The 22,386-nt window shown below is 46.9% G+C and overlaps 1 protein-coding gene across 1 annotated transcript in view; it reads right to left on the bottom strand.

The window, feature by feature from the left end:
* The window catches only part of IRS2 (insulin receptor substrate 2), a 32,551-nt gene extending 27,646 nt beyond the window's left edge, over positions 1 to 4,905 (bottom strand). Inside the window, exon 1 of the mRNA XM_016925526.4 lies at positions 321 to 4,905. Coding sequence (XP_016781015.3) covers positions 321 to 4,338 — 4,018 coding nt within the window. The 5' untranslated portion in view covers positions 4,339 to 4,905. The remainder of the gene's footprint in view (positions 1 to 320) is intronic.
* Positions 4,906 to 22,386: the final 17,481 nt, after the last annotated feature.

Below are 22,386 nucleotides of genomic sequence, written 5' to 3' on the forward strand. Positions count from 1 at the left end.
GCCGGTCTGGGAGAACTTCCACTGTGTTAAGGGACAGGGGGCTGTGGGACGCACAGAATGGGTGAATGGGTGGGGCCTCAAAAAATCAGTCTCCCTCCCACGCGGAAAACGTCACATTCAACTCAAAGACGAATGTTCCTGGCAAGTTCTCTGAGGGAAGAGAACAGGGCAGCCCGCAGAAAAACAAAACAAGGAGCCAGTGCCAGGCTGTTGGCTTCTGGGTCAAGGTCCCCAAAAAGTGAGAGCAGTGAAACCCGAGAGGCTCCCTCAGCGCCCCACCCCTCCTTCCCACCAGACGCCAAGGCAAAGGGCCTCCTCACCTTTCACGACGGTGGCCTCCTTCAAGTGGTGGGACAAGAAGTCAATGCTGGCGTAGGTGTTGGCAGGGGGCAGGGCACCGGGACCCGGCCCCCCGCACCCGCCGCCGGTGCTGCCGACGCCCACAGCGCTGATGAGACCCCCGAGGCTTCGGGTCCGACCCCAGGAGCTCTTGTCTCCCGGCTGAGGAAGCGGCGGCGGCTGCGGCTGCGGCTGGGGTGGCAGCCCGGGCTCCTCCCTCACGTCGATGGCGATGTAGTTGAGACCATTCTGGAAGCCGGCAGAGGTCTCTCTGCGCATTGGCGATCCACCGCTCCCAGGACAACCGACCAAGCCCCCGGGCTGACCCGGGGTCCACGGCCGGCCCTGCGGTGCCAAAGGGGGCGCCGGCTGCAACTGTCGTGGGGAGGTGGGCGGCTCGTCGCCCCCTCCAGGGCCGACACCCACGCCGCCCTCGCTGCTTTTCCTGAGAGAGACATTTTCCACGGAGGCCGAGTTGTGGCGCTTGGGGTTGTGGGCGAAGGACGGGGACACGGGGGTGACCGTCGTGGTGGAGGAGAAGGTCTCGGAACTGTGGCGGCGGCGGCCCCCCTGCGGGTCTGCGCGGATGACCTTGGCGCCGCGGTGGGGGTCCGGGGGCTGGCTGGCCTGCAGGAAGGCCTCGACTCCCGACACCTGCTCCATGAGGCTCAGCCTCTTCACGCCCGACGTCGGGCTGGCCACGCGGGCAGCTTCTGGCTTCGGGGGGGCCGCGATAGGTTGCGGCGGGGTGGCGGCCACACCAAAAGCCATCTCGGTGTAGTCACCATTGTCCCCGGTGTCCGAGGACAACGATGAGGCGGCGCCCGGGCCCTGGGCGGTGGCAACGGCCGAGGCGGGGGGCAGGCGGTACAGCTCCCCCGGGGGCGGCGGCGGTGGCGGCGGCTGCAGAGACGACGACGGGGACGCGGACGGACGCGGGGGCAACGGCGGATACGGGGAGGAGGCCTCCGGGGACAGGAGGCCGTCCAAGGAGCCCACGGGGTGGCCGCTCGGGGCGCCCGGCTTAGGAGACTTGGGGGAGCTGAAGTCGAGGTTCATGTAGTCGGAGAGCGGAGACCGCTGTCGGCTGTCGCTGCTGGTGCCCGGGGTGCCTGAGCCCAGCGACGAGGCCGGGCTGCTGGCGGACAAGAGCGAGGAGGACGAGGCCGCCGACGCCAGCAGGGGAGGCGCGGGCGGCGACAGGCGGGCCCCGGGCTCGCCAAAGTCGATGTTGATGTACTCGCCGGGGCTCTTGGGCTCCGGTGGCAGTGGATACTCGTGCATGCTGGGCAGGCTGGGCAGCCCCTCCAGGGACAGGCGCGTGGGCCTCACCGCCCGGCCGCGCTGGCCCAAGAAGCCCTCCGGGCGGCCGCCGCCTAGGCCGCCGCTAGGCCGCACGGGCGAAGGCACTACAGGGTGAGGGGGCTGCGTGGGGCCGGCCCCGAAGGCGCTGGCTGCCTGGCTGGGCCCTGGCGTGGCCTGAGGCTCCAGACGCTCCTCCTCCAGGATGCGCCCCACGGGGGAGCTCATGAGCACGTACTGGTCGCTGTCCCCGCCGCAGGTGTAGGGGGCCTTGTAGGAGCGGGGCAAGGAGCTGTAGCAGCAGCCGGGAACGCCCCTGAGCGGCTCCCCGCCGGGGTGCAGGGCTGCGGAGAAGAAGTCGGGCGGGGTGCCCGTGGTGACCGCGTCGCTGGGGGACACGTTGAGGTAGTCCCCGTTGGGCAGCAGCTTGCCATCTGCATGCTCCATGGACAGCTTGGAACCGCACCACATGCGCATGTACCCACTGTCCTCGGGGGAGCTCTCGGCGGGCGAGCTGGCCTTGTAGCCGCCCCCACTCGCCGGGAATGTCCTGCCCGCCGCAGAGGTGGGTGCTGGCCCCGCAGGCCCCGCAGAGGGCACGGCGGCGGCGGCGGCTGCCCTGGGCTGCAAGATCTGCTTGGGGGCGGACACGCTGGCGGGGCTCATGGGCATGTAGTCGTCGCTCCTGCAGCTGCCGCTCCCACTGCCCGCGAGGGCCGCGCCGGGGGTCATGGGCATGTAGCCGTCGTCTGCCCCCAGATTGCTGCTGGAGCTCCTGTGGGAGCCGATCTCGATGTCTCCGTAGTCCTCTGGGTAGGGGTGGTAGGCCACCTTGGGAGAGGACGCGGGGCAGGACGGGCAGAGGCGGCCCGCGCTGCCCGAGAAGGTGGCCCGCATCAGGGTGTATTCATCCAGCGAGGCAGAGGAGGGCTGGGGCACCGGCCGCTGCCGGGCTGGCGTGGTCAGGGAGTAGGTCCTCTTGCGCAGCCCTCGGTCCAGGTCCTGGGCCGCGTCCCCCGAGACCCGGCGGTAGGGGCGGCCACAGTGGCTCAGGGGCCTGTCCATGGTCATGTACCCGTAGAACTCACCGCCGCCGCCGCCATCTCGGGCCGGGGGCGTCTCCGCGATGGACTCGGGCGTGTTGCTTCGGTGGCTGCAGAAAGCGCGCAAGTCGCCTGGGCTGGAGCCGTACTCGTCCAGGGACATGAAGCCGGGGTCGCTGGGGGAGCCTGAGGCGGAGGCGCTGCCGCTGGAGGGCCGCTGGCCGGGGCCGTGGTGCAGCGGATGCGGCAGAGGCGGGTGCGGGCCGGGCGGCGGCGGGTAGGAGCCCGAGCCGTGGCCGCTGCTGGACGACAGGGAGCCGGGGCTGGTGGCGGCGGGCGGCGAGTGCGCCACGGGCATGGACATGGAGCGGCTGTGTTGCAGCGCGCCCCCTGCCGGCAGCAGCGCCACCTTGCTCCCGCGGCCGCCGCAGCCGCCGCTCAGGGTGTGCGAGCGGCTCAGGGGCGCGCGCACCGGCCCGGGGCTCAGAGGGCTCCCAGCCACCGACACCGGCCTGGCGCCCGCGGCCGCCGCTCCCGCCGCCGCGCCGCCGTCGCCCTCGCTGGCGGTGCGCACCCGGCACGAGCTGCACTTGGCCGCCGGCGGGGTGGCGGCCAGGCTGTCGGTGCGCGAGCGGCGCACCAGGCCCGTCTGGCTGGGGGGCAGGTTGACCAGGTGGTGGTGGCGGCGCGCGCCGGGGACGCTGATGGGGTGCGTGGCCGACGACCCCGACGATTGGCTCTTACTGCGCGGCCGGAACTCGAAGAGCTCCTTGAGCGCCTTCATGGCCTCCAGGATGGTCTCGTGGATGTTCTGCGCCACCACCGAGTCGTCCGCCTGCATCCACAGCTCGCCGGGGCCTGTGACGGCCGAGCGGCCCACCTCGATGAAGAAGAAGCTGTCCGAGTGGCCGCAGCGGCGGATGTTCATTAGCTGCAGCGTCACCGACGGCTGCTCGCAGTTGAGCTTCACGAAGCCGATGGTGCGCGCCGACAGGCACAGACGGTACACCCCCGTCAGGTTCTTGCTCTGGCCCAGACCCTTGGGCTTCAGGTTCACCTGCCACACCTCACGGTAGGCGGCCGTGGCGGGAGCCACCAGCCCGTAGCTGTCCTCGGCCCCGGCGGCGCCGGCAGAGCCGCCCAGGGCGCCGGGCAGGGAGGCGCTGCAGGACGCGGCGGGCGCGGCGGTGGGGGGCGCGTCTCCGGCGGCCGCGCGGCCCTCGCTGACCAGGTCGGTGAGCGCGCGGTACCAGCCCTCCTGCTCCTGCTCGTTCTCGGCGGCCACGGCGAAGTACTCGTCCTTGGTGTAGAGGGCGATCAGGTACTTGTGCTTGGCGTCGGCGCGCTTGTTGATGTTCAGGCAGCAGTCGAGAGCGATCACCCGTTTCGGCGCGCCTGCCTTGCTCCGCCACTTTTTCTCGCTCTCGTAGTACTCGAGCCGCGGCGGCTGCGGCGCCGACCCCCCGCCCGCCGTCGCCTCGTCGCCGCCCGCGCCGGGCCCGCGCAGCACGAAGAAGCGCTTGTGGCCGTGCTTCTGCTTGCGCAGGTAGCCGCACTTGCGCACGCTGTGATTGTTGTTGTTGTTGTTGTTGTTGAGGTTGGGGCCGTCTCCGCTCGCCGGCCCGGGCGGCCCCTGCCGCGGCGGGCTCGCCATCGCGGGCGCTTCAGGCCGCGCGGCCCGGGCCCGGCGCCCAGGGGTTGGGGCGAGGGGCGGAGGGGGCGCGGGCGGGGGCGGCTCCCTCCCACCCTTGCGCCCGGCCGCCCACCCGAGCACGCGTCCCTCGGGCCCAGGCGGTGGGGAAGGTCCGGGGAGGCCCGCGGGGGCCAGCACCGCTCGGCGGCGCCGCGCCCTCCGCGCTCTGGGGCTCCTGAGGATGCCCGGCGCGGGCGGTGGCCGCCCCCCTCCCCGGCTGCCTGCGGCCGCTGCCTCCTCGGGCTCTCGGGCGGCGCCGGGGGACGCGCTGGCTGGGCCGGGAGTCGGGGTCCCCGAGGCGCGGGGCCGAGCCTAAGGCGCGCGCGGCCGCACCGGGGCTGCTGCCGCCGCGTCGCGCTCCGGGAAGCCGGGGTGCGCCCGGGCGCTCGGGGTCCGCGCCGCCGCCGGGGCTGCTGCTGCTGCTGGTGCTGCTGCTGCTGCTGCCAACGGCGACCCGGGCTCGTCGCGGTCCCCGCCGCACAGTGAGTAACACATCGCGCACCGAGTGACTGAACTAAGAAGAGCAAAACAACATGTGACTCGGCGTTACGCAGGCACACACAGCGCGGCCGCCCCGCCCCGCTGCCTCGCATTGGCGCCGCGCCCCCCGACGGACGGCGCGCTCGGCCAATCGGCGCGGCGCTCGCGGGGGCGGGCCGCGCGCCCCCGCCCCGCCCCCCTTTCTCCCCGGGCCGCGTTTCCCGCCGTCCCCTCCCCCTCCCGCGGAGGCCCCGGCCCGGCCGGGCGGGGTGGGGGCGGCCCGGGCCTCATTAATCAGCGGCTTGTTGTGGATGCAGGCGGAGGAGATGCCACCCAGGGCGGGAAAAGGGGCGCGGAAGAGGGGCGGGGCGGGCCACGGCGCGCAGGGCCCTTCCCTCCCGCCTCGGACTCAATTAATTGGGCTTGAGCTTCCGCCGGGGAGGGGGCGCCGGGCGGGGCCGCGGCTGGGCGGGGCGGGGGATCGGGATCGGCGGCGGGGGCTGCGGCCTTGCAGGGGAAGCGTGGGCGGCGAGCCGGGCCGTGCTCTCGGGGCGCGGGGTCCCCATTTTGGGCGAGGGCGGCCGCTCCCGCGCTCCGGGTGGGCGCGCCCCCTCCCCGTCCCCGGTTCCCCGTCCCCGTCTCCCGTCCCCATCTCCGTCCCCCGCAGCCGCGAAGCGCGGGGAGGTTCCAGGGCCCGCGGCCGCGGGTTCGCGAGCACCGCGCTCCAGATCGAGAGCGGCGCGCGCCCTTCCGTGGAGGACAGCGGGGCTGCGAGGGGCGCGGAGGGGGCGCCCGTGTCCCACCCGCTCGCGGGCGCTTTACGGGGCGTCCTCTGCGCCATTCACTTGTCAGCTTGTCGGGAAGTTGAAATCGCGTTTGGGAGGTAATAGGAGAAAGAGATCGGGGACGGCAGGCGGAGAAAGTGCGGTTTCCATAGCGCTGGGGAGAGGGCGGACCCGCGAGCCAGCGGTCCCTGAGCTGGGAGACCGCGCGGGCGTCTCTCCAGCCCCCGCAGGAGCGCCGCCTTCCTTCCGCAGGGGCGTCCTTTCCCCCCACCGCTGCAGGAGCACCCCCTTCCTTCCTCGGAAGCGTCCTCTCACCACACCGCTTCAAGAGCCCCCCTTTCCTTCTACAGGGGCGTCCTCTCCCCCTCCGAGGCAGGAGCCCCCCTTCCTTCCACAGGGACGTCCTTTCCACCTCCGAGGCAGGAGCGCCCCTTTTCCCCCCACAGGAGCGCCCTCCCCACCCCAGGAGCGCCCTGCGCCCAGCAGACGGGCAGGTGGGCGGGCGTCCACTACCTGTGTGCGCGGTGCGGGCGGTGACTGCCAAGTTGGAGATGCCCTTGGAGAACTGCTTCGAATTCATATATCTACTGGGCTTTTGTGACTTTCAAAGCCTATAGCAAATAAGCACCCCTGCAATTACATCTCCTCAATGACCAAGTCAGGGTGAGGCGAGGGCTTCCTGAGTTCAGATCCCAGCAAGCTCCCGATCCTGCGCAACGAAGAAAACTCAACAAAACAGGCTTTGGCTGTTTATTTTATTTTTTTTAATTGTGCCTTCATGAAATAATTTACAGCAATAATTTATCTTATAATATTGGTTGTTTTTAAGTCCCGGATGTTTACTTTTGGATGTCCTCTATAATTCATAGAAGTATCTTAAAAGTAATAAAATCTTAATCTAAGAGAAAATAAGTGTAATTTTTGAAAGAGTGATATATATTTTAATATGTTTTTGTAACATGTGACTTGAAGATTGTGTTGGCTAATTTTATGTGCCAAGAGAGCCCTGACTAGTTCAAAGATTATAGCGTTTTTATTTTTAGCATGTATACAGTTAGGATTATTGATCAGTAGCCTGAATTTGGGAAGAATAATCATTGTGGCAAATATCACCCAGTGTGCCTCAAAAAGGTGTGTTTAAAGTTGATCTTCCATTTTTAAATCATACCTTAAAAAAATAATACCTCAAGAAATGCCATGTTAAGTCTGTGCACCTATGTGTGCATGTGTGCGTGTTTGTTTATATAATAGATTGTGTATGATTGTGTGTGTATAGGTATGTGTGTATGATTGTGTGTGTTGGGGGCGCCACCTTTATGAACAGTATGCTTCGGCGTTCTTTTTAGATCTTGTTACCTTTTCTTATGTTCACAAATGTTGCCTAGCAATATGTCTAGTCAGAAAAGATGAAGGGATTCTTATCTTGGTGCTTGAAGAAAATGTGGTGTGGTTTTATTGGCTTTGTGATCACTTACATCCCACTTTTATGAGGATGTAAATGGGCCACTTTTATGTTCCTGTATGTTGCCAGCCATCAGTAGACAATGCTAAAGGAACCACCACTTTTAAACATCATGTGATGGTTTCTTCTGAGAAAGTATATTTTGCAATTTTTTTCTTTTTCATTTTGACTTTTATTATGAAGTTGCATTTGCATATCCGTATTGAACATTTACTTGCTATGCCTGTCACACGTTAGCAAGTGTCATCTTCTCCTGTTTGCTTGTTTCTTGGGGCCATCCTAGTGTTAAAGGCCAGTGTTTTTAAGGTGTCAGCAGCTCTGGATTGGCAGTTAGCACTTTCCCCATGTACTGCCTCAGTTACCAGACTGGGGACAAAAGAGAGAAGGTTAAAGAATTATCACCTATGTCCGTGGTATTCTGTCATAGAGAGTATAAATTTCCTACAGCAAACTGGAAATTAATTGCAATTCTGCAGTTAGAACCTCTAAATACAAATGTGGGTGATACAATTTCAATTCTCATTGAGAGTCAGCCCATGAAACAAACCAACAGTAAGAAACTGTGTAATTAGAAGTATCCCAGTCCTCTTCCTCAACCGAGGAACTTGTTTTCTTTCCCCCTTTCTATTGCCAGATAAGCTATTTATTTATTTAAAGCTTGTTCTACACCTTGTGATTTTCCAACTGTTCTTCCATACTTTTTCAACAAAAGTCAGCTAATAACATCTGCCAACATGCTCTGCACGCAGGACTGGCTGGGGCTGGCATGGCCTCTTGCCAGCAAACAGCCTGGTTGAAATTTTTTCTCATGGTCCAAGATCTTTCCTTGGAAGCTTTCTTTCCTTTCACAGCTAATAAAATGGCCATATCTTTCAGCAGGGAGTTTTTTCTGTTTGTTTTTTCTATTTTTAACAGAATCATATACAATAATGATTATTTTATTAGAAGTCTTCTGAAATAATTACTTTTCAAGAAAGAATCAATTATATAAAAGTGTAGAGATTTAAAAATATGTTACAGGTTCACAATACAAATACTAGCAGCACTACCAATAATGAACATCACTAATTATTTTCTTTGTTTCATATAGGAAAGGCAAGTATGGGAGGAGAAAGGTGAATAGCATTTTATTGCTTGTGAAATTTTCTTTCTTTTTTTAGTTCTTTGCCCTGTAGGTGTTTGACAGTATTTTGTATTTAGGTGAACTCAATCTAAAAACTAAGCAGATTAAGTGGAATGCTATATAACTAGTTAGAATAGCTTTAATTTAAAAGGTATTTTAAGAGGGAAGGATTTTTAACTTCACAGGTTTCTGTCAAAGGGTATATTTAATCTTTAAAATGAGTGGCACCATTTCATTATATTTCATTTTATTAGATAATGTTGTTCAGTAGCTCATTTGAGAAATTCCATTCCTCTGATGAATGAACTGTGGACAGACTTTTCCTCATCTAGGGTTTATAAGGAGACTTCTTGCACTTTACCAGCAAATTTATTTGCTAATGTTTCAACTGAAATTTCACAAGAGTTTTGTAACATGCTAACTCTGTGTATGGGCAACAGAATGACTTACATGAGAGAATATAACTGCTGTTTGGATCATTTGCTATGTATGGCATTGCAAACATTTAAAGTATCAGGATTTGTTAATGGAATTGATCAGCTCCTTGGAAATTATAAAGGCTTTCTACTTGTGTGTTTATTATTCTTGTTAAAAATATGGATCAGTCTCTTTCCTAAATGTTCATTTTATGAGGGAGGATTTTCTAAAATAAATGATTATTTTATGTGCATATATGATAGAACAAACTACTACAACTTTTTTAAAGTCTATCAATTGAATTAATACTGTTTAGAAAAATATGTTGTAGTTACAAATGCAGCTAATCCAGTATTCTCAACATTTTTTCATTATAAATATAATTATGTTGAAGAAATACATAAATGCCCAATTAAAAAGTGACTGCGGTTAGGAGTTTAAAATATTTATTAATATGCCTCTGGATTTTGTTCTGTTTGAATTTTGAGAATGTGTTTCTAGATTTAAGAAGCAACACAAGCTTTTTTTCCCAGAAGGCTTCCTATTATTGAAATGGAAATTACACATTAATGACTGTATAACACTAGTAGATATTTTTAAAATGCAAGAGCATCTTCTTAGATCATTACTTTTCCTTGGAATGCTTGGCCCCTGTAATATAATACACCCGTATTTTGCATGATGAAATTGATGTCCTGTGTGTTGCTTCATGTTGCTATCCTAGCTGCCGATTAAAACGTTTTTTTTTTTTCATGCCAGAGCAGAACAAAATTGTCTGCTTCTCAATCTGCACATCATAAGCAGATGACATTAAAAATGTCTGTAAGATGACACAGCTATATTTTCTGGGAGAGGGCGGGAGGATGCTCAGCGAGGGTGGCCCGGAGTGTCCTTGTACAGAGTACAGATGTTATGAAGTGGGGAAGATCAGCCTGTGTTCATTGATTCACCTATTGATTCCAGGAGCAAGCTCACCCTGTTTCATACACTGCTCAGGAGGTAAACAGGAGGAAGGGAGCCAGCCTGCTTTTTTGCCACATGCTCTGCTGTTTGGCAGAACTGTATTATAGTCAGAAACCTTCCGCTTTTCTGCAGTTGTTTGCATGCTGTTTCCAAGGCTAGCCCTCTGAGTCTGTTTTCTAGAGTTGTTTTGAAATTCAACCTAAAGATAACAGAGGAAATGTGACCCTCTCTTGTGAATGCTGCCACCAACTGGCAATGTTTCTTCCCAAGGCAGATTCAGGGTTCTGGCGTGAGTTGTCACAAATACAGTGGTGGTTGCTTTGAGAGAAAGGTGCTTACAACCTGACATAAATTTGCTTTGCATGAATCTTTAAGGAAATTAATAGAAGTAAGATTAAACAAAGAAATTTTGATAGTGAGTGACTAAGAGCAATATCAGATGACAAATGAGGGAAGAGAACATTAATAAGTGCAATACTTTATTTTTTATGGTTGAATTAAGTATCAAGCAAATATGTTCATATTTTCTAATGCAATTTATATCCCAATTTGCATAGTTACTTATACAGTTTAATAGAAATGTATATCCCTGCCCACTTAAGAGTTTAGAATACTAGCCAACAAAATAAAAACAAGAATCTAAATTCAGTATTATTTTAGAATGTTTACCTAATCAAAAATAAGTTATAATCAAGATTTGCTTATCTGGCAAGCCAAGTGTTTTTTAATTGTATTTTTGCCCTACATTGACCTTTAAGTCTCACATTCTTTTTAGGATAAGCCAAAGTCATCTTGAAAGATACTGAAAAGCAAATTGGAAAAAGTAAGATAGGAAAGAAAACATACTCTGAAAATGACACATAACAAAAATGTATTTTAAAAACATAAATAACAAATGGCAATTAATAAGCATCGAATGTCACTATCTTTTTGATTGCGTAAAATTGTTTGAACTTACGTACTCATTACTAATTTGGCAATTCTAAATTTACAAATTACACCTTCCTTCTTAACTGCTTTATTCTCAATCTTTAGGCATTGCAAATAGAAGATATTCAAGTTAGTCAAAGTGTTCAGAGCTGTTATTCAATAGAGTGAAGGGATCTGAAAACTTGACTTATTTGCTACTGAACATGTCGTTGAGGTGCTTTTATGGATGAAAAAAAGTTTATATATAAAATATCAATAATAGTAATAGCTTGTGAGAGTAGTTTGTCAGTATACTCACAAAGATCATGAATTTGACGCTTACTAGTATGAGGGATAAATATAAAACATTTTATAATATGTAGCTACTGTAAAGATACGATTATGACACAACTGAGAATTGAGCTAAGGTCTTTTAATTCTCCTTTTGAGTAATCTTTACCAACCTGTCCTCTGAGCCTCCATGTATATGCTATGTTTAAGAACAATGATTAGCTATTTACACATGAATTTTCCATTTTTCCTTGTTCAAAACACTTTTGTCACACAAATAATATTAACTAAACTAAAGTGACTTGAGGGAGTATGGATTAATGAGGTTCACAAGAAAATAAATAAAGCAACAACTTGTGAAATTTAGGGCAGATGCCATTTATTGCCATTTCCCGCTGACTGTTAAGTGGAGATTTCAGTTCAGATAAACACATTCTAAGAATTACTACTGAAAGTGTAAACATCAGCCTGCATTTTAATACTTGCTGGTTCTTTAGTAAAAGTTTCCAATGTCAGCCCAAGGTTGTCTTGCTAAAAGAGAAAAAAAAATAGGAATTTTATATTGAAAACATCTTAAAATTATATTTTATACTACAAAAATTTCCTTTTAGGTAGTAAAAGTGAGAATTTAAAAACATGATTCTCACTGCCACGAAAAGCACACAGAAAATGAAATACATATTTTTGAGACTCAATACTTACCTGTTTTATTTTGATAAACTTGTACCTAGTTTTAAAGTTTCTTCACACTAAAAGTACACCACAATTTCAAAATGGCACCCTTGTCTCTCACAATATAAACTTTAAAGGAAATTAATATCTAGATCATCATTTTGCTTTGTTGTTTTAAATATCATCATGTTTTAGTTACAGAATAATACAAAAGTGGGCTCACCCTTTATCGTGAAGGTGCATTTATGGCTTTTTCAATTCAAAATATAAAAATCCGCAAACATTGTTACTAAAAATATGCTAAATATTTGTTAAGCCTCAAACATATACTAAGAATTACCCAGAACATAGGTCTTTGCCCCATTAGCTTTCTATCTAAGTAATAAGGCACTATTTTCCTCAAATATTTCTTTCCTCAAATATTTTTTTCTTATGTCTTTTGTTACAATATTGCCACACATAATTTGAAGATAAAAATTGCCATATATTATAACCATCATCTGGCTTTTTTAAAAAAACTTTCTTAGTGCTTGATTTTAATGTCCAATGCTGCAATTTTACCTTCTTCTTACTAATGGTGTATAGTAGAGAAAGTGACTTTTATCTTTGAGCTGAGGAAGTTTCACAAAGTATCAAATATCACATCAGATTACATATTCAGGGAAATTCCAAGAAAAAGTGATATAAAGATAGGGTAAGAAGACAAGAATGGGCCAGGTGCAGTGGCTCATGCCTGTAATCCCAGCACTTTGGGAGAGCGAGGCGGGAGGATCACAAGGTCAAGAGATCGAGACCATTCTGGCCAACATGGTGAAACCTTGCCTCTACTACAAATACAAAAATTAGGTGGGTGTGGTGGCGTGCACCTGTAGTCCCAGCTACTCAGGAGGCTGAGTCAGGAGAATCACTTGAACCCAGGAGGCAGAGGTTACAGTGAGCCGAGATCGCGCCACTGCACTCCAGCCTGGCAACAGAGCGAGATTCCATCTCTTAAAAAAAAAAAAAAAAAAGAATGGAACTCCATCTTCGTTAAATAGGTTTATCCTCTGATTGAAATTATGTTTGCAGTTAGAAGACACGAGGTAAATGAAAACAAGTAGAAGGGAAATTGAGGCAACCTTTGTTTTAATGTATCAATGTTAAATGTTAACATTTAAATTGATCTGTAAGTGATCCAGAGAGCTGTTTTCAGTGTGCCAGCTTCAGTGAGGTCTGCAGCACATCCACCTGTGACGTTAACTATCTTCTAATGTGCTTCCACAGAGAGCGTCATGCGAGTCATTCAATTCTTACTCAGTGTGCAGGCACAAAGTCACAAGTCAACATGTTTAATGAGACTGCGTCTCCTGTCATTCATTTCCAAATGTTTCTTAAGTACAGTTAAACTGTTTGCTGATTGTCTCACTGTTTTCCATTGGGTCTTCTTTCCTTGAAGTTCTTAAAGAAGTTTGTTTTTCTAGTTTCTAAATGGTATTTGCAATCTCTAGCTAATTTCATAAGAGGGAAAACGCTTTTTTATCTCCTCGTGTTTCTTCACTGGATGGTGTTCCTGGTCATGGTTAGATAGTAATTTCAAACATAATAAGGCATGATTAAAACATTTCAGTGATAATAACCAAGGGCCATTGACAAATATGGCACAGCCACTAAAAACCGGTTAGGGGTGTTTCAACTCAGTGCTTGCTTCCAAGTTATCAGCTGAACATTTCACAGGAAATGAAGATAGTAAATAAAGTCTCTAAATTTCATTTCACAGAAATTAGTTTCAATGAGTCAAACAGTAATTCTATTTCTTTTATTTTTAGGTTGCTTCCTTTAGAAGGTACCGTTTTGGACTCTTGACACTGCCTGGGTCCATAGTGTGAGGAACTATCTGTGTAGCAGAGAATAATACTCAATAGATGTAGTGATGTAGTTATGCTGTGTGGTGGTAAATTCATTCTAACCCAATGAAATGTTGGATTCGGTCAAATTTATCAACGCGTCTTAAGCATCTACTTTGTACTAGACACTGATCCTGTGGACATCAAAATGCAAAGTGACCACAACCACCCAGCTGTGTCTGCTGGGAAAGGCCCTCCTCTGTGCGTCTCTCCTGCTCCCACGCCTGTTAGTGGGTCAGTGAAATACGCAAGACCCTGGCTTCGCTTTACTCAAGCCTTTTTTAAGGGTTGTGCTTGCAGCAAACCACACTAAAAGGTGAGGTCGCATTCCAGAACAAAGTGCGGGCCTGCTTATTTCCTGCTACAAAAATGGTGGATTACCCAAGTCCTTTGTGTCAGCCGAAACACAGCCCACTGCAGACGTGGCATCCAACAGGCCCCGCCCTGTTGCCCCGTGCTGCCCGGGAAGCAAGAGGAATAGAGGCAAGTCATGCCGCTTTCTGTGCCATGAGTCTCTGACCGGAAAGGCTTACATCCTCTGCCAGCATCCACCTAACGGTGACGGGCTAACATTACTTTCTAAGGGAAAGGGAATAAAATCTCAGACCCTGACAGTGTGCTTAGGAAGCTCACAAATCAGTGGGAGGTGGAGAACCTACATGAACATAGCCAAATCAAAAGGCCAGTTGTATTTAGTACAGAAATAAATCTAGATACAAGGGTCAAAGCATATTATAAAGCTGGCAGTTTATTTCGTTGGAGGATAAGAGATTATTCAGTAAATGGGGTTGGCAGAACCAGAAAATATACCTGTAGACACATAAAAGTTAGATGCCTGTCTCCTTTCACTAAAATGCCAGCTGAAGCAAAAAATTAAATATTAAAACATGAAACCATAAAACCAAGTAGAAAAGTAAAGAAATATTGATAAACTTTCTAAAATAGGATTCTGTAGGGGGAATACAGTAAAAACAAAACAAAAACAGTAAAAGCAAAGTTAAAATAGAAGCTGGAAGGAAATTGCAGCCAGTATCATAGATGAAGTGCTAATGATGCTTATTTAATACTTTAAAAGAGCGCTATAAAAAATAAGAAACTAAAAACATTCTAAAAATTGGTGAATGACCTGAATACAAATTTCACAATAATGAAAATTAATGCAAGAAAGGCTTAAATGTGTGATAGTTTGCTTAACCTTTCTTGTAATAAGATGAATGCAAATTAAAACCACAATGTGGTAGAATAGTTCACCTATCAGATTGGCACAGATCAAGAAGTTTGATAACACGGTGTGTTTGCCAGAATGTTGGGAAACAGGTTCCCACCCAAGGCTGCTGCTGGTACAGACCGAACAGCATCTATACAATTTGGCCGTATCTATCAAAACGACAAATGTCTCATGTTCCTTGACCCACAATCTAATTTCCAGGAATTACTCATGTGATGGGAAATGACTTCTTTATAAGGGTGTTCATTGTATTATTGTTAGGAATAGAAACTTATACACATGATTACAGTATTGTCTTGTAATGGCAAAGGTTTGAACCCTATGCAACTGTAACACAAACGAGGCAGCTCTGTTTATACTGACCCAGAATAATATTTGACTGTATAATGTGAGGTGGGAAAACAAGCTTCAGAACAGTGTGTATAGTATAGTACAGCCATTTTTTTTATTTTTAAAATGTGTGGGTATGTGCACAGATACCTACTGCAAGTGACCTCACAAATATGGCAATGCGAGGAGCCAACCTGGCTTCCTGGGGAAGGGACGGGTTGGGGAGAGGACTCACGTTTCATCGTGTTACTTTTCGGACTTTCCGAATTTTGTAGCACAAGTATGTATCAAATATTTAACAGTGTAAAAATAATTGACTTTAATTTCTAAAGGCTCAGTAGCGCTTGGTGATGATTTGGGGGTGGGGGAGGAAGAGAGGACCTTCGGTGTCCTGCACTGTCACTGGGTGATGACAAGGTCTTCTCCTGAGATGGGGGAGGGAGAGTTAAGAGATTTATTTTGGACACACGAGGTTGGACATAATAGAAATCTGAGAGAAGATGTTGGATAGGCTGTTGGAGAGGCTTGGAATGGGGATATTAATTTGGGATTCATGGGCATCTAGCTGCATTTAAGTCCCTAGGATTTGCCGAAAGTGACTGTGAGAGATGAGATAGAGAGGAGCACCTGGGATTGGACCCAACTACTCTTAACATTTAGAAGTCAGGGACAGAAAGATAATCTAGCAGAGAAAACGCAATGAAAGGGCACAGACTAGCTTGCTGAAGAACCACGGGAGTGGACAGCAGAGAGCATTGCAGCAGGGACTGGCCAGCCAGGGGTAACGAGGATGAGTGGTCCAGGCAGGGGACCTGGTGACATGGGAGCCATGTTGATCTAGTGCGTGGTTTCCTGGTGTGAGGAAGAGGGGAATGCAGCCTGGAGAAGGCATGACAGATGGGGCAGGATCCATGAGAATGAACTTTCAATAAATGAAGTCTTTGCATTATGAATTCAAAGTGCTATTTAGCAGAAACATTGGAGAACGAGAAGAATCCGAAGGAAAATCCAGGGGCAAAATAAGCATTATCCTCCGGGAGCAGAAGAGTCAGTGTCCCCAGGATGCAGCCAGCTTTCAGGAAAGGCTGAGACTCAGAAAGCATGGGAGTAGTGTTGCAATGGAAAGGACACTTGAGAGAAGACACTGGAAGTGTTTGGGAGGTAAAGGAGTGAAAACGGGCTGGGTGAAAGGAAAACATCAGTTAGGATAACCCCATGGGAGAAAGTGGATAGCTCTAAGGGCTTCTACTGTGGGCAGAAATATGACGCATGGTAGGTTGAGTTGTTTGTTTCATTTTGTTTTGAGATTGAGTCTTACTCTGTCACCCAGGCTGGAGTGCAGTGGCACAATCTCGGCTCACTGCAACCTCTGCCTCCCAGGTTCAAGCAATTCTCCTGCCTCAGCCCCTGAGTAGCTAGGACTATAGGCGTGCACCACCACACCCAGCTAATCTTTATTGTATTCTTAGTAGAGATGGGGTTTCACCATGTTGGCCGAGTTGGTCTCGAACTCCTGACCTCAAGCAATCCACCTGCCTCAGCCTCCCAAAGTGCTGGGATTGCAGGTGTGAGCCATCGTGCCCGGCCGGTAGGTTGAGTTTTAATGGTGTCTGTGAAGATGGAAGTTCAACTGTAGCCTGGAAGTGTGACCTGGCATCTGAGAGGAGCACTGCAGACCCCCTTTTCTGTGCTGCTTGCATTGGCATCCATGGTGAGTGCAGCAATAGCTGTCATCAGTGAGCAAAGAGGCTCCAGCCAGGGGCCCTGTGGTGCCTACAGGGAGAGGCAGAGATCTGGGTGTGCCCAGGTTTTTCTGCTTGAGTCAAAGCCCCTGGGAGCCCAGGTATGAAACCCTAGGGGCTTCCATCATGTCTGGATGGTGGGTCTCCATCATTCCTCTTAATCTCATGGTTTTCTTGCAAAGCTGAGAAGCCCCATTATGGGCTTTTCCTCAAATTGAATGTCATCTTGCAACATCTCTTCAGCTTTGCATTTTTGGAACATGGATCAGAATCTTTCCTTTCCTTGACTCCCTTTCTAGCAGCTTGTTAGAATGCATTCATGTAGCAACTGGTAATGAATGCGACACATTTACATTTAACACCTCCCTTCCAATGACTTCAGCTCAGACATTTCCAGAGATTTCTCCATTAGAGGACTGTTAGATGCCACTAGACGTGTGAGACCAAATGATGTTGGCATCATCTTGGAATAGAGACGGAGACTGGGGTCTGGCCTTTCTTCTGGTCCTCAGTCCTGCAGGCTGTCCTTTCTCCACTGCACTTCCTCAAGGAGCATTCCTGGTAGCCTCTGGAACCTGCCCTAGGTGTGTTTTGATTCACTCTGTATGCTTGATAGGCTTTCTCAAAGAACCTGCTGCATCGTAAGTGCTCAACACACTCTTTTCAGGATTGTTCTTCTATGTTTTTAGATTACAATTTTATGTAATTTTTTTCTGATTAAATACTTTTTGTGTGGCTACTGAAAAGTTCACATAAATTAACACATTAAAGACCTTTGAAAGCTCCCGCCTGGCACAGTAGACACAGCCAGTACATATTGGCTATGATCGTTTGTGTTCTGTATCAGATTGGTTTACAGGCCACAAAGATGGGGCCCTACGGATCCTCTCTGTTCAAGCAGTGAAGAGCTGGTATCTGAGGATAAAAGAAGCTTGTGTTGTAACGATGTGGAAATTCCAGAGGTTGTGATGGAGTGAATGACCTAGAATAGAGAAGAGCAAAGCATGTTGGGAGCAGGGAGGTGGAAAAGGGAGTATAGGAAGGGGGAAGAGGGGTCCCAGTTGGCCTCCAGGTTTCTGGAAGTACCAATCCTAGAGTCTCTTGTGAAGGGAGTTGGCCAAGGCAAGGAAACCTGAGCCCTTTGTGAAGGAGTCAGAGGAGGTTTATGACTAAAAAATGACAAATTATGCCATATTACGTATTCTGAACAAATATGTGTAAATACATGATTTAGATAAATTAGGTATTTATTAAATATTTCAAGATTTGGTTCCAGAAGAGTACAATTTGTCTCTTCACCATTGTTAGAGGGAAAAAAACAGGTAAAGCCAATCAAAGAAAGCTGAAAGTTTTTAGAGGAAAAAAAAATCTAGTTTTGCAGCAAAGAGGATTAATCTGTAAAATCTCATCTTATAGATGTGCTACTGTAGTAATCTACAATTTGTTTCTTCTTATTCTTCATTTCCCAACAGTATTAAGATGAAGTGTGTAATCTTTAGAACTAGAGAGAAGTCTGTTTGCATCTGTGGGGTTAATGCAGAGAGGGAGGTGAGAGGTGATTCTTGCCATACTTGGTCACTTGAATAAAACTACCTATTCCCATGGCTTTCTCTTTAGGGAGTAGAAAACCCTCATTTCAATGAAATCAGTGTTTTTCATAATTGGAAGTCTACCTTCCAAGAGCTAATGGCATATAATGGAAATGAATTATCCCTTGCTACGTAAACACTTGCTTCCTAAACTCATATTTAACTGTGTAAGGATATTTATATTAATTTAGGAAGTTTATATCTAAGCAGGGATTTCCCTTTAACGAATGAAACAATATGCATCCTGGCAAGGTAGAAAATGTTTTCAATTTGCATTTTGTTGTTTGGAGGCCTATTTAATTCAATGCAATCTTATTTATTCAGTGATGTATATTAAACATAAATGTATTAAAAATCTACCACTAGAAAGTACTAATTGTCATTGAATGGCATATTTTAAAATGAATAATTTCATGTTATGTAATAGAACTGCCATGATTAAGACATTATGTCTACACAGAGAAGGTTAAAGTAACAATACCATAACTACTGTCCTTTTATAAATAAACAAATAAAAACATAATATTTATTCCAAAGGACATTCTGATTTTGAAAGATGAAACAGAAAGAAAGTGGAAGATAGAAACAGAGAAAATGGAAAAAAGGACGAGAAGGGATAGACATGCAAAACTCCAGCATTCCAAAGTTAAGGGAAAGAGAATAACCATGTTGTGCCTATAACCCTAGAAGATTACAAAAATTATTTCTAGCAAATTGACAACCCTTCTTTCTGAAGGTAGCTTTGGGCAAAAAGGTGCTGTTTTGAGCTTTTACCCTGAATCACCTGGGGTGCACTTGAAAAGAAGCCATTTTGCCAATGCATTAAAATTGTCTTGAGTGAAAGCTGCCACTTGATTGTCCTAAGAGGCTTTTAACCCCAGCCACATAATTATTTCATAACAAACAATCAGGAACATTTCTCTTCCTCATCAGTTTCCCAGACTACCTCATAGCACATGCATGATACAATGTGTGATTTTGCAGCCTTCCATGTAACATCGGAGTCCTAAAGAGATGGACTTGAAGAGACTCATGGTGATTTTAATTGCATTTTGAAATGCCACACATATTCTAAGAGATGTCATTCTAAGAGATGTCATCAATCTCTTAAAACATGATTTTTAATGGCTGCATACCATTCTTCTACCCCATTGTACCATGATTCATTTAACCACCTCTTAATACTTGCTTCGTTTTGGTGTTTCTAATTTCTTGCAAATAAAAATTTAACTGCCCTTGCTAATGATTATTTGGGAGGTGATTCTTACCTTGATAAGTAGGTCACCATCTATCCAGTTGTGCAGCTGGAAACCTGGAAATCATTCTTGCAATAGTTTTCACCCCGAATCCCAATCCATTGCCAAATTCTGTCAATTTTCTATTCTTAGTATCTCTCAAGCTTATTCACTTCTTTCCACCCCTCATAAATATTTTTGCCCTAATATTTCTGAATTCCTTATTGGTTCAGCAATATACTAGGTATTTATTATCTTTTATTTTTCACACCTACCCATTGTTACTCTTCTTCCAATTTTTCTCTCAAATTTTTGATGAAATTCAGTTTATTTACCTTAAGAACTTTTATTTTTTACTTATTGGATTTTTATATTGTGCAACATAGTACACACATACAAAAAGATATTTAACATATATATAAGTTATAAATAATAATACTTTAAAATTGGCATAGTCAAGCCTAAAAAGTAGAACATTACCAATATTTATTTTGAAGTCCACTGACTAGCCTTATCATGATCTGAAATTTTGTGATTATTGTCCTTTGGCTGTCTTCATGATTTTACTGGATATGTATGTAAACATTTTGCATTGTATTTAAATTTAAGCATTATACAAATATTATCATTCCTATTAATATTCTTCTGCAACTTGCTCAACAGTATGGTTTTATTACTGAGATGTAACTTAGATACCATAAAAATGTACAACTTAATATTTTTTAGTATAATCACAAGGCTGTGAAATTGTCATCACAATCTAAGTCTGGAATATCTTCATCACCCCAAAAAGAAACCTCAAGAAACTTTGTGCCCACAGCAGTCACTTTTGAGTTCCCCTCCCTTCACCCCTGGTGGCCACAAGTCTTCTCTCTGTCCCTGTTCATTGTTATGTTTTTGAGAGAAATGTATTACGATTTCTGAAGTCATAGTTCATCTTTTTCAGTTGTAATAAATATATAACTGTTTTTCACTTCTGCCAATAGAAATTTAGGTTATTTGTAGTTGTTTTTAAAATTTCTATTTGAACATGACTTGTTTTTTTAAAAAGTATGTTTCACAATTACATACCTTTGAACAATTAAAGTGCCTTTTAACAATTATTTATGCATACATATATATTCTTAGGCACACTGTTTTGGACAGAGGAATAGAATTGCCAGTGTTAATTCTGTCCACCTTTAATTTTAATGTGTAATAAAAATCATTTTCTAAAGTGAGTGTACAAATTGAAAATTCCACCAATAAGGTGTCATTGTGTTTTACAATTTTTCCCATTGGATTGTAGGCATTGTTTATATATGCCATGTGTTAATCTTTTATAAAAATCGATTTGTCAAATTTATTATTTGCTTTTTATTTTCTTTATGTTTTCTTTTGAATGAACATCAATTTTAAATTTTAACTGAGTGAAATTTATCAAGTTTCCCTTTTGAGTTTTGTGCCTTTTTCATTTTGTTTTAATTTTTTTCTCTATCGCCAAATTTTCAAGTATTTACTCCTGTATTTCCTTTCTCTCTCTCTTTTTTTAGCTTTAATTCACCTGCATTATATGTTTGTGCATGGTGTCTGATAGTGGCTCAATTTCAGTTTTTTTTTAAATTGTTTCCGAGGCGTGTTTCAAATATTTGACTTTTTCCCACTGGTCTGAATAGCGCTTCTCAGATGCAGCAAGTCTCTAGATTTGCATGAGTCAGCCTCTGTGCCCTCTGTTCTTTTCCCCTGATGTTCTTTTTGCTTCTTCTTATGCCATTACCACACTGTCTTAATTACTATATTTTATTAACAAATCTCACTTTCTGGTAGACCATTTCCTTCACCTACTTCTTCACTTTCCTTCAGGAATGTCTTGGATATTTGTAACTCTTTTCCTTATGATTTAGCATCAGCTTGATAAGTTTAATAAACCTTGTTAGGACTGAGATAAAATTAGAAAGATTGAACATCTTTAAGGTATTGAGTTCTCCTAGCCAGGAATGTGGCACGTTTCCCTATTTCTTTAGGGAATTGTAAAATGTCTTTTTATAAAGTTTTATAATTTTCCCCATAGAGATCTTTAAAATATTTTGTTAGATTTATTCCTAGCACCTTATATATTTTGTTACTCTTGTAAAAAGTATCCTTTTTTTTTTTTTTTTTTTTTTTTTTTTAGAAACGGAGTCTCGCTCTGTCGCCCAGGCTGGAGCGCAGTGGCGCGATCTCGGCTCACTGCAAGCTCCGCCTCCCGGGTTCACGCCATTCTCCTGCCTCAGCCTCCGGAGTAGCTGGGACTGCAGGCACCTGCCACCACGCCCGGCTAATTTTTGTATTTTTTTTAGTAGAGACGGGGTTTCGCCGCGTTAGCCAGGATGGTCTCGATCTCCTGACCTCGTGATCCGCCCGCCTCGGCCTCCCAAAGTGCTGGGATTACAGGTGTGAGCCACCGCGCCCAGCCAGTATCCATTTTTAAAAACTACATTTTCTCTTTGTTGCTTGGGTAGAGAAATAAAATCAATTTTTAGTTTATCTTATATCTGATCATTTTGTTAAACCCTCATATTAATTTTAATGCTTTAAAGATGTTTAGAGGGAAATACTTTATAAATACACAAATAATACCATTTCATGTGTCGCTTACAGATTTTCTCATCTTATTGAACTTGCTAGAGCCACCCATGTATGCTGTAAAAGCAACCTTGTTTTAATCCTTTTTGAAAGGGAATGTTCCAGATTCTACCATGTGGTACCATGTTTGTGCTAAGATTTTGGTAGGTTCAATTTTTTTCAGTTTAAAGAAGTTCTCCTGTAGCCCATTATGCCAATGAATTTAAGCTGAATGGATATAAAAATTAATCAAATATTTTTTAGTGCCTACTGAGGTGATCTTACGCCTTTCTAGTTTGATTTATAAGTAGGGCTAA

Source organism: Pan troglodytes, chromosome 14, assembly GCF_028858775.2.
Source record: "Pan troglodytes isolate AG18354 chromosome 14, NHGRI_mPanTro3-v2.0_pri, whole genome shotgun sequence".
NCBI classification, from domain to species: domain Eukaryota; kingdom Metazoa; phylum Chordata; class Mammalia; order Primates; family Hominidae; genus Pan; species Pan troglodytes.